This window comes from Sycon ciliatum, chromosome 10 (assembly GCF_964019385.1).
Source record: "Sycon ciliatum chromosome 10, ocSycCili1.1, whole genome shotgun sequence".
Lineage (NCBI taxonomy): Eukaryota > Metazoa > Porifera > Calcarea > Leucosolenida > Sycettidae > Sycon > Sycon ciliatum.
The window spans coordinates 15,870,851-15,884,201 of record NC_088652.1 but is presented as its reverse complement, the minus strand read 5'-3'; the positions used below and the strand labels follow the sequence as shown (position 1 = coordinate 15,884,201).

General features: G+C 45.0%; 1 protein-coding gene across 1 annotated transcript; it reads right to left on the bottom strand.

Moving 5' to 3' along the window:
• Positions 1 to 11,134: 11,134 nt before the first annotated feature.
• LOC135826698 (ras-interacting protein RIP3-like) lies at positions 11,135 to 11,956 on the bottom strand. The gene has a single exon (XM_065339299.1). The coding sequence runs from the start codon at positions 11,954 to 11,956 to the stop codon at positions 11,135 to 11,137; it is 822 nt and encodes a 273-aa protein (XP_065195371.1).
• Between the last annotated feature and the right edge of the window lie 1,395 nt (positions 11,957 to 13,351).

Sequence of the window (13,351 nt, the reverse complement as noted above, 5' to 3'; positions counted from 1 at the left end):
CGACACCAACACTACCGGTAGTCCACTGAAACGCACTATCAAAAGCCAGTTCACAAAAGAGCCAGCCCGTACCAAACGCACTGACCTTCAGGGCGTGGAGCGGGTGAAGCGCACGGCTTTCTACCTTGGCAATGTAGACCTTGGATGCGATGCACTTTCACAAGCCAGTTCACAAAAGAGCCAGCCCGTACCAAACGCACTGACCTTCAGGGCGTGGAGCGGGTGAAGCGCACGGCTTTCTACCTTGGCAATGTAGACCTTGGATGCGATGCTGCCTCAATTGAACTGTGGTGTAAAAAGAAAGATGTCGAACTTTTTCACTGCTCAATCTCAGAATCACGGTACTTTGGTACAGCTTATGCCCACCTGGTTGTGGGAGAGAACTGTGTAGACAAGATCCAAGGGCCTGGTTTCTGGCCTGACAAAATTAGTATCCGGAAATGGAGGTTCCACACTGACCAGGCTGAATCTGAACAATGAGTAAACCAACACCTCAACTTGATCCTAACGCAACACCCTTCTATCCTTCAACGCCCCTAGCCTCCTTTCCCGTAGCCTGTATCAATGCACGTTCCCTTAGAAACAAATCTGCTGAGCTATCCGACTTTCTCACGACCAGCTGTCCCCTTGTTGTTTGCATAACTGAAACCTGGTTGTGTCCACAAATTTCCCTCTCCTTCCCAGGCTATGAATGTTTTCGAAGGGATCGACCCACCTCCGAGAATAAAATTAACACCAACGACTTCCTGGCCTATGGCGGTGTTGCTATCTTAGTAAAATCAAGTGCATTTGGTCCTATTACCCACCGTACAGACCTACATCTTCCGCAATTCGAAGCTACCTGGGTAGAGATATCGCCATCCACTGGAACCTCTGCTTGCCCAACGCGCCAGCAGCCCATCCAAATTGGGGCTGTCTACCGCCCACCGTCCACCGACCCGTCGGTGATAGATAACTTTTACGCCTCGTTTCAAAGCTGCTTGACTTAAATACGGACCCCTGGCTCGCCAGTCCTCATCATGGGAGATTTCAATGCTAAATGTTCCACCTGGTATGGAACAACAACAGACACTGCCGCGCCCCTCAGCCCCTCTCGGTCAGTCGGACCACTCAATTGTTCTCGGCCGTTTGTGCATCCCGACATGTACCGCATCACCACCTGCACCCAACACTACACTGCCCTCCCATTCCTTCCAGATACCTGACTTCAGTCAGTTTGACATCTCCTCCATTCTTCCCACTCACCTAGTTGCTCTAAATGAATCCATTGCTAATTTGAACTGCCATGCTGCTCTCCAGTTGAAGCTTGGAGATCCAAACCGTACTGCTCCAGCATTTTATGACATCCTTCATGGTCTATGCTCCGCTTTCCTACCCACCCGGTCGCGCTCTTCAGCCCCTAGACGACGTACACCAAGTCCCCCGTGGCTGACACGTGCCGTTAAAGCTCAGCTGAAGAGGAAGCGAGACTCGTACAGCTTGTATCGCAAGTATCCTACCCCTAGCAATCACGAGCATTACAAGTGCGAACGTAACAGAGCACGAATCCTATCTAGAGAGGCTCACCGCCAGTAGGTGTCCTCCATTAGCACTAACCCCTCATCCATTATTGCATCCACCCCTAGTTTGTTCAAGTTTGTTAAGCAGCTTCTTTCGCCGACCCCTGTTTGAAACCCTATCATCACTGAACTCCATGAAAATAACACAGTACACAACGACCCTACCCAGATTGCCAATGCTCTGAATCGCCAATTCATCAGCTTTGGAACACCGGATGATCCTGCATGGTCTCTCCCTGGTATTCCACACCACGGGCTCCCAGCACTACCCTCTTTTAGCACTACTCCCACCGCCATTGCCCAACACATCCGTCGCCTAAAGCCCAAGAAGGCGGCAGGTGCAGATGGCATATCCCATGAACTGCTAAAAGCCCTGTCTCCTAGTATAGCTATCCCTCTCAGCCTAGTTTTCAACCAGTCTTTCGCCACCGGAATCTTCGCTGATGTCTGGAAGGCAGCTGTGGTTGTGCCTATTTACAAGAATAAAGGCAGTAAACTGTCTGCATCCAATTACCGGCCGATTTCACTCCTTTCCACCATTTCAAAGCTCTGTGAATGTGTGGCATTTGGCCACTTATACCAACATGTGAACCCGGTCCTTGACCCGTCACAGTCTGGATTTCGGCGAGGCGATTCGAACGCCTGGCAGTTGCTGAGGCTTGTGCAGAAGCTATATGAATGCAAGGATCAGAAGCAATTTAGCCTCCTATGTTTTTTCAACCTCAGCAAAGCATTTGACACTGTCTGGACAAGGGGTCTCCTCCATAAGTTAGCTGCGTTTGGCGTAGCCGGGACGTGTCTGCAGTGGCTCACCAGCTATCTCACTGAACGTCGACAGAGTGTCCGAATTGGACATGCCCTGTCCGCCCCTCTAACAGTCCACTCTGGAGTGCCCCAGGGCTCTATCCTGGAGCCTCTATTGTTCATCGTATACGTTAATGATTTGGCAGGTTTGGATCATACCTCACTCTACGCGGACGATACAGCGCTCCATATAACCGAGCCAGGCTTATTGCAAGCCTGCGACTCGCTACAGTATCACATTATAGCAATAAAAACTGCTTTATGGCAGTTTTCTAAAAAATGTTATTGTGTTCTAGTCCATGGACCCCGTCTAAAAAGTAAGAAATTAACGAAATGTGATAGCCGAAATTTAACATTTCACACAAAACCTCACAATAATCACGACACTTTCAACACTTGTTTATTCCGACACTTGTACTTGTACAAGTACATGCATATGAAAGAGGACCACGAGGGGAAAAGGTCGTCTCGCATTCTGTGTGTGATTATTGTGAGGTTTTGTGTGAAATTTTAATTTTCGGCTATCACATTTCGTTAATTTCTTACTTTTTAGACGGGGTCCATGGACTAAGTAAAGTAAATTATCGTATCCGTTCCCGAAGGGAACTCAGGGGAACCGAAGGGTCCATGGACTAGAACACAATAACATTTTGTAGAAAACTGCCATAAAGCAGTTTTTATTGCTATAATTTCTTTTGTTTTTTTTTGGCTAAAGGATATAATTGTGTCACCAATGGAATGCCCAAATAAATGATGGCCTACATGTAGTGCCTCTAGCTACATGTTATTATTATTATGAAGAGTCCATAAACAAGAGTATGCAACTGTGATCTCTTTTCTATGGGCCAGATGCGCGGCGCGCTGCCTTCATTACATCATTCAGCTGCAGTCCGCGCACTGCGGAAAATCAAACACCGCACTTTCCCTCCAGTTTGAAGTGAACTTTCGTACGGAACTGGAGTTCACGCGCCAGAATTCAGAGATTTTGTAGGTACTGGAACGAATCGAGCAAAAACGGATGGGCTCGTGCGAGAAATTGAAAGTTTGGATGCATGCTTTAAAAGCGTGATGAAGGCAAGTTACGTAATGAAGGCAGCGCGCCGCGCACTGACCCATAACCACAGTTGCATACTCTTGTTTATGCACTCTTGTTATTATTTTATTTTACAAGGGTGTTTCCCACAGACCTATGGTCTTCTTACGGGCGCCCCTATGTACATGTACGTGTATCATATCAAATTCAATACCGTAGTATATATACGCATTGATGTGCAAGCCTCTTCTTGCAGAAAATGGAACTAGTCTTGCATACATGTATTCATGTTCTTCTGCAAGGGAATCATATGGGTAGTGGCGGTGATACTTTTTTTTTATACGCAGGTCATTCTGTGGATGTTGCATAAAATTGTCTTGTCTTTCAGAAAATTCAGGTGTCCACACCCTAAATCACATTTACTTGTGAATTGTAACAAGGTGCGTGCCGCAGATGTTTTTGTTGATTCTGTGTTTATAATTGTAGTCATGGGTTGTCGTGATAAGGTCATCCGGCATCATATTGTAGTGAAATCGTAATCCTGTTGATGTCGATAAAATTTTTGGAAGCAGTTCAATGACTTCAAAGTGTTACAAGTCCACGATTGTCTAAAACAACACAGCAAAGTAGGAACAATAAACATGTATTAAAATGTAAACAAATACATTGCAAAAACTCGGATGTTGAGCCATAAATAAATGTAGAAAGGAAAGAGACATTTTGTGCCTAGTTATTGCACTTTCTGACTGTATAAAGTATCATGTTACAGTGATGGAGAGTTACTCTTAACTCGTATCCATAATGTCTCTTTCCTTTCTACAAATACATTGCAGTATATAATTATATAGAATATAAGGGGCAAGGATATATCGTTGGAGGTACTGAGAGATAAACAAGGCACACCATAATAATAACATGTTACACGACTTCGGGGGAGTATGAATGATATCCAGTCAAACCTCTTTAGGACGAACATCAAGGGACCGATAGCATTTGCTCTGTGAGTTTGTCTTAACCCTATTTTATAACGAGTGAATACAATTATTTCTCCAAAAGAGACACGAATAGATTTCTTCTGCAGCGAAAGATTCGAAGCCAGACCAAACCATTGACTCGTCTTTCATGAAAGAAATGAGTCACTGAACCTTTCTTTAGCAACATGACGGCAACTGAAACAACAACAGAGAATATACGATACATGTACAGCACATTCTTGCAGGTACTACAAACAGATTGCAGATCGTAATTCTTGCTCTACCGGCACGCAACTTTATTTGGGGCAGTGCAATCTCGGCACTGCTCACAAATCAAACAGCCCAGACTCGAGTAAACAAATCCGATCGTACGAGATTTTCACGAGACGAGACTGCACCCATTGGCTTGTTTCGTATGAAGCAAACAAGTCACTGGATGCATGAACCTCTCCGTAATGGCGATTTTCCCTGATATGCGAATTTAATTTGCATACTAGTACTCGGCCAATGCGTCCTTGAACCTTTCCCTCCAGATTGGGAACTGCCAACGATGCTATGCCACTGATTCATACTCTACCCTATGATCGGAGCACGGAATGCCGGAAGTAATCATGACCAGTGCCTTAATTGTAACGTACCAATGTACAATGAACATGAGTATTTCGACAACACATCTAAGCCTCAGCAGCAACATAAGCCTTACCGTCAAGAAGGTGAACTCGCGTTCTTCGCACACTGTTGGCAAGGGCAAAGAGATACGAATGGATCTAAATCCGAATAACATCAGCACACGTTTCCGTTAATAAAAGGGTGAGCCATAAGCAAATGAATCGAAGGAAGCTGGTCAATTCAGAAATCACCTGTCATTGAGTATCCCGTAAAAGGAGGCCTCGACAGCAGAAACGTTAATAATATAGAAAAGAGATCCTGTCAGCTTTTCCATTATAACTTTTATTTCCATTATAACTTTTATTTCCATATGTCCTTTTCCTTTCTAATAATAATAATAATAATAATAATACGAGCCGAGTCAAGGAATCGGTGTGGCTTAGAATCTTTCGCTGTAGTGAAAAGAAAATTTGTTTGTCTATTGGAGAAATAATTGTATTCACTGGTTATAAAATAGGTTAAGACAAACTCACAGAATAAATACCATCGGTCCCTTGGTGTTCGTCCTAAAGAGGTTCGACTGGATATCATTCATACTCACCAAAAGATGAGTAAGATTTTATTATTGTGGAGTGCCTTGTCTATCTCTCAGTACCTCCAACCATAGCCTTGCCCCTTTTATCCTCAGGATCAGTGTAGTTGTTGGAACGAGGTGTCGGACTCAGCTATAGGCCTTATGCACGTTGTACAGATGCACTAAATCCCGTAGAATCCCGTAGACCCGGCTGGGTGTTGAATGTGCAGGACCCTATTGTGTTTATTGCTATTTCCACAGCGAAATGGGCCCTGAAGGCATTTCATACGAACACTTTGTCGACAGTGATCTAGCGAGTCGTTAGTTCAATCCCAAAGTGAAGAAGCTGGAAAAGTGATTGTTTGCCGCGAATTATGAGGCTCAATGGGTCAAACACGCATGTATAGCACACAATGAACACCCAACCGGGTATGTGCACACCTACGGCCCTAGTACAGAACTTCGTACATCTGTACAATGTGCATAAGGCCTATGTATTTATTTACATTTTAATACATGTACATGTTTATTGTTCCTCCTTTGCTGTGTTGTTTTAAAAAATCGTGGACTAACAGTTTGAAGTCATTGAACTACTTCCAAAAGTTGTATCGACATCAACAGGATTACCATTTCAGTGCAATACGATGCAGGATGATCTTATCACGACAACCCATGATAATACATGTAAACCATTAAAAACACAGAATCAACAAAACCATTTGCGACACGCACCTGGCTACATTTCTCAAATAAATCTGATCGAGGGTGAGGAAATCTGAAATATCTGAAAGACAAGACAATTTTATGACAGAGTCATAAAATTCTGCAACAGCAAGCTGCAACTTGCACAGAATGACCTCCGTATAAAAAAGTATTATTATTATTAATTATTATTGGTGGTGACAGTCAATTTTTTCTTCAGACTTTTCCCGCTTGTCTCTTTCCCTCAAACTAGTGAAGATTATTATTATTATTATTATTATTATTAAAAGTAGAAAGGAAAAGGACATAATTATGGAAACGAGTTAAGAGTAACTCTCCACCACTGTAACTAGATACTATATACAGTCAGAAAGTGCAACAACTAGGCACAAAACTGACAGAGTACTGAGACATTCGACGTCCTGACACCTAGCTTCAACACATCTCCGTAGCGCTAACCGACAGCCTTCCAACTTGGAAGGTTCAAGGTTAGTGAAAGACCAAAGAGGGGAAGGCAAGCGCAACGAAAACGAGCACAAGCTACAGTCTCAACGGAACAAAGAATGTCGATTGTCACTGGACGATGACGAGACCAGTAGGCGATTTGACAAAGCGGTCTAACTACAATTCGAAGCAGCAAAGCAGCACACCACCCAACTTGGGTGGGTCAAAAATATCAAAGATAAGTTAAGAAGGGGGAAGCTTTGCGAGAACGAATTGTACAAGCCGAAGTCTAAACTCCTACAGTACTCCTCATGCATGAAATTGTGATGGACTAGTTGACTACAAAACAAGTTGTTTCACACGACGTACGTTTCGCCGTATGGTTGGTGACGGCTCATCAGGTGTGCAATTTGAAACTCGGGTATTGAGCCAATAATAAAAGTAGAAAGGAAAAGGACATAATTATGGAAACGAGTTAAGAGTAACTCTCCACCACTGTAACTAGATACTATATACAGTCAGAAAGTGCAACAACTAGGCACAAAACTGACAGAGTACTGAGACATTCGACGTCCTGACACCTAGCTTCAACACATCTCCGTAGCGCTAACCGACAGCCTTCCAACTTGGAAGGTTCAAGGTTATGGAAAGACCAAAGAGGGGAAGAGGGGAAATTTTTGACCCACCCAAGTTGGGTGGTGTGCTGCTTTGCTGCTTCGAATTGTAGTTAGACCGCTTTGTCAAATCGCCTACTGGTCTCGTCATCGTCCAGTGACAATCGACATTCTTTGTTCCGTTGAGACTGTAGCTTTTGCTCGTTTTCGTTGCGCTTGCCTTCCCCTCTTTGGTCTTTCCATAACCTTGAACCTTCCAAGTTGGAAGGCTGTCGGTTAGCGCTACGGAGATGTGTTGAAGCTAGGTGTCAGGACGTCGAATGTCTCAGTACTCTGTCAGTTTTGTGCCTAGTTGTTGCACTTTCTGACTGTATATAGTATCTAGTTACAGTGGTGGAGAGTTACTCTTAACTCGTTTCCATAATTATGTCCTTTTCCTTTCTACTTTTATTATTGGCTGAATACCCGAGTTTCAAATTATTATTATTATTATTATTATGAAATGACCCAAAGGCAATGTGCCTATCGAGGGGTTCATTTGATTGAAAGAACAGTAGATGTAGATGTATGTACAAAGACAAGTAGGGATTGAAGAGGGGAGAAATGGGGAAAATCAACTGCAAGGTGGCGGAATTCCGTTGATTGCATAAGCATAGTCAGCTGTAAATTTCCTGAGGGCAGCTTTGAACTTATAGAGCGAGGCTTCCGATGTTAGACTGGTAAACAGTTCCATAGAATAGCAGTTCGGAACATGAAGACAGACTTAGACAGTGATTTAAATTTGGGAAGAATGATTTTGTTTGGTCGTCGCTCACTATTTGTAATCTTGAAATGGAAATCAGCAAGGTAATCCCGATGATGGAAAACATATCTGTGAAAAGTAGTGAGACTGATGATTTGACGACGATAGGCTAGTGACTCTAGGGAGCATTTGGAATTTAAGACAGATTTGGAGGAAGTGTAATCAAATGCAATTTTTTCTTTTTCAGTAGAGCTCTAGCAAACCTTGCCTGTAATTGATCAAGAGTGGTCATGGGTTTCTTATTAGATCCAAACGACCACACCGTGCAGCTTTTTACGATCACAGGTCTTACGAACCCTTTGTACAGTATGATCATTGCCGGAGGCGTAAGTTGCTGGGACATTATTGACAGTAGGTGCACTCGATATCTGAACTTCGAAGTTATTGAGGCGACATGTTTGCGGAAATCCAGGTTGTCGGTCAAGGTGATGCCAAGATGTTGCAGTTCAGAAACCACCGTTAATGGCTCATTGTACATTTGGTATTGGATTCCTTCAGTAGGTGTATCATTGATAGCTCTATGGCACAGCACGGATGTATTGCTTGCTGAGCATTCACCTCCATTGTTCCTGCCCCATGTTTGACATGCATCGAGATCAGACTGCATGTTCGCTCTACTGGCGAGGGTGTCTTCAGGTTTGTAAGCCAGTAGGAGGGTGACATCATCTGCAAATAGATATTGCGTGCAATGTTGCATAGCGTTTGGCAGGTCATTTATATAGAGTAGGAATAAGAGTGGTGAAAGGTGGGAACCTTGAGGCACTCCGCAGCTGATGCTTCGCTTCTTCGATTTAGTGCTATGTACCTTCACTTCAATTTGTCAATCCCCTAAAAAGCTCTTCAGCCATTTTACTGACGAATCTGTAGCAATCTTACCTAATTTCTTTAGGAGTATAGAGTGGTCGACCCGGTCGAATGCTTTCCTGAAATCTAGAGATATCAGGTCAAAATTAGTGCCATTATCAATATTTACAGCCATTGATTGGGTTAGCAAGATAAGTTGGTCCGTTCCAGACTTGTTGCGTACATATGCGAATTGACCTTTACAAATTACACCATGGGTCATCAAGTATCGAAGTAGACGTTCCGAGAGAATCTTTTCCATTAGTTTCGCTATGCATGGGAGAAGGGATATAGGTCTGTAATTGGTAGGCTCTTTGGCGCAACCTCTATTCTTGTACACCGGTATTACAGTGGATGATTACCAGGAGGACGGGAACACACCATCATCAAGGCTGTAGTTGAACAATACTGATAGTGATTGGGAAAGGATGTCTGCGAATTGCTTTAGTATACGGTTTGTCAGGTTGATGTCTGATGATGATTCATGTTGTTGCAGCCTCTTTGCTGCATCGAAGACTTCAACAGGGCGTATGTTTCCGAATCCAAATTTGTTTCCATCGACGTCGGCTTCATTGATTGTTATACTAGTTGCTACAGTATTCGGCGGCGTTCACTGAGTGATGCATTGGCGGGCAAAGAAGGTACACAGCGTTTCGGCCTTCGCTTGATCTGTTTTGTGAATTTCATTGCCGTTCTGCAGGTCTGGAATTGCCTTTTTATTTGTTTGTTCAATATTGCATATTGCTTTGGCACGTTTCCACCACGCATAGCCACCCTTTCTTTCCTTGCCAAGCATTGTGTATCCGAGCGTTGACAAGTATGTGTCCTTGGCGTCTTCTAATGACCGGTGGTACAGGTTGCGCGAGAGTTTGTATGCAGCTCGTAAAGAATCGTTGAGTGGCTCCTTTCGGTGGAGCACATAGAGGCGGTTAGTTCGCCGACGTTGCGTCTTAAGTTTTTTTGTGAACCATGGTTGGTTCGACTGGGTGTTTTTCCGGCGTGTGATGGTCGTTGCTGCCTGAATTGCCTGGTCCAGCAGTGCAGAGTAGGCCATGCATCTGAAACTGATGTGCACGTTGGTGCCCTGCATGCATTCGGTCAATGGTAGTGTGCTCATTTTCTGCCTGAGGAGGTGCATGTCAACCTTTCTGGAGGCTGCGGCTGCGGTGACAGTACTTCTAGAGTGGCGTTTCTCTGGTGGAGAATATGCGCAAAATAGAGGACAGTGGTCTGCAATGGGCATGGATGTGTAACATGAAGTGACAAGATGGGGCATATTAGTTAAAATCAGGTCTAGGGACGGATTAGAATCTTTAGGTGGCCTCGTTCCATGGTTCTTGGAGACCATAGTGACGCCATAGTCGTCAAAGGCGGACTGCATGTGTCTACCTGCAGTGTTCGTAGGGTCTGCGTTGTTCCACTCATTGTTCTTGGAGTTAAAGTCTCCCACGACAATTACTGGACGGTTGTCAACGAGGGGGTGAAGATGACTGAATGAGTTGCAGAATGCAAGACTATCATGTCTTGGAGGACGGTACACACAGGAAATGATTGTAGCTCCTGTTTCGACAGTTATCATCTCTGAATTGTTGCACTCTAGATCCCGGCGGCGCATAGCACAAAGGGCGGACGAAGAGAAGACTGCTACCCCACCACCACCCAAGTCGCTCCATGCAGTGCTGCACTGGGACCGGTCACGACGGAACAGGTCGTAACCCGGTATCTTAATGACCTCGTCTGGGATACACGAATTTAGCCATGTTTCCGTTATACACAAAATGTCTACTTTATGGTGGTCAAGGAGGTCTGTAATATCAGCCAATTTATGTTTCATACTACGACAGTTCAGGGTACATATCCGAATGCAAGAATTATTGTTATTGTTGCGGGGGGATGCGTTTACTGGTGTGGTATCAGGTGGAGGTTGTTCTCTTATACACGTTGAGTGGGGTTGGGCACGATAGGTGCGAGGCATGAAAACTGGTGCATGGGGATTGAGTGGGAACACGGTCGTGGCTGCTGTTGAGCGGGGTTGGGCACGATAGGTGCAAGGTATGAAGACTGGTGCATGGGGGTTGAGTGGGAACAAGGTCGTGGCTGTTGTTGAGCAGGGTTGGGCACGATAGATGCGAGGTAAGAAGACTGGTGCATGGGGATTGAGTGGGAACACGGTCGATTATTTGGTGGCTGTAGGCCTATTTGCCTCGCTGAAGTCCCATCGCCGAACCTGAATGGGCGCTGGCCAAAACCCATCTGCCTCGATGGCTGCACATTGGTCTTCACGGACTGTAAGCCTTGCAGCTTTTGTGCCTACATGCTTGCGAGAAGGAAAGGTGCGGCAAGCTGTTGGTGTGATGCCATTCTGGACACAGTGGGACGTTATGGAGTCTGCGTCGCAACTGTCATCAATATTGCCAACAAAGTATACTTTCCGCAGGGAGCCAAGAGAACCTCTCAGTTTGCGGCTGGTAACTGTACTCCATTGCTCGTCGTGTTGCTGGTGTTGGTGGTGTTGGTGGTGCTGTTGTTGCTGCTGCTGCTTCTGGCGCTGTTGTTGTTGTTGTGGTTGTTGTTGTTGTTGTTGTTTTTGTTGTTGTTGTTGTCGCTGTTGGGGTCGTTGGTGCTGGTTAGTTTGCTGGCGGTGGTCCTTTGGGAGAGGTGGCTGCGCAGTGACCGATGGCTTGGAGGAGGGCCGAAGTGCTCGGTTGCCACTGGAGCTATTGAGCACTGATGCCCATACGCGCTGCTGGGTCGTGGATCTGCAAGTGCTACAGCTTGTAGTGGTATCCATGTGGTTGGCTTGCTGCATTTGCAGCCCATGTGCACCCGGCTTGGATACGGTATCGCCCACCTTTTTGAATGGGGTCGGTGCAGTGTGTTGTACATGCTCTACTGACTTGAGGCGCCCTTGGTTGGCTTGCTGCATTTGCAGCCCACGTGCACCCGGCTTGGATACGGTATCGCCAGCCTTTTTGAGTGGGGTCGGTTCAGTGTACATGTGTTGCATATGCTCTACTGACTTGAGGCGCGCTTCCTGTTCCTTAACGCTGTGTTTACATAAGAAATTTCAACCCGGGTCGAGTTCAGCCCGGGTTGAAAGTCTGTACGATAGACAAAAGAGGTGAGCGTTTACATGAAGTCAGTTGACCCAGGTCAAATACTGATATGCCGCCAAAAGTCCACTTCTACAGTCCTGCATGGTCACGTGAATCCGTTCGCGCGAAATTTGCATCTGCAGTGCCGTTCAAACCTGGCGCGAGATACGCACAGAAGTACGTTTGTACGATTTTCTTGACCCGGGTTGATTTCAACCCTCCCCTTGGGGGGAGGGTTGAAATCAACCCGGGGCGAAATTTCAACCCGGGTCAAGCGCATTGCGTCATGTAAACGCGCCATTCATTTTATGCACATGGCGGGTTGAAAACTGACTGTCGAACTCAACCCGGGTTTAAACGCCTCATGTAAACACCGCCTTACACTTGTCCTCCAGCGCAGATATACGGGAATCTGATTGCACGGTACTAATAGGCGTATGCGTGTCACCACCACCAGACCACTACTCACATGTGATGTTTCCCCTAGTTTCTTGACACTAACCGTCGGGTGCGCGATACCCAGTGTCCTTTCAGCTACGTCTCCTCCATTGCGGATTTTTATTGAAACGTGGAAGGCCGCGGAAACGCGAAGAGACGGATAGTGGTGATGCCACGAAGAGGCGAGATGACGGGACATTGGAGGAGACAACACCCAATTGAGCTAAGAAGCGCACTTCGTAAATCAAGCAACATCTGTCAGCCCGTACCAATTGTCGTGAGTTGTACAGTGATAATGTGTTCTCAATATTGTCACGTGGTAGATGTGCGTTGCATTTGACTTTGTTAGAAGCTTTGTATATTCGTAAGTTAGATCCTGAACTTTGCGTACAGAAAGAAAATGTGTTGTCGCTACAATTGTTTGGTGTTACTCCTCGTCGAGGTGGTAACAATGTAACTTAATTTGCTCACTATGTTGTTGTCACTATTATTATTTTCCTTCGAGTGTTGTGTCGTGCTAAACTTGATAATTTTCCACCTTGTGACGAGTGTTGTAATCTAATTATCTTTACGCTATATAAGTTTTAGTCTTTCCAACTTGAACCATTCCCTGTATAATCCTTGATGAGAAGGGACCGAGAACGTTCGGATACTTATGACAAGTGCCTTATTATTATTATTATTATTATTATTATTATTGCGAGAAAATGAGAGCTGAAAAAACATTACATCAATCAACGATATCAGGTGACAACAGATGCGATAAATTCACTACTAGAAAGTAACCATGCACCACAAACGAGAACTACTGATCTAAATTCACAAACAATTTCAACGTAAACAAATTCTTTTTCTGCCTA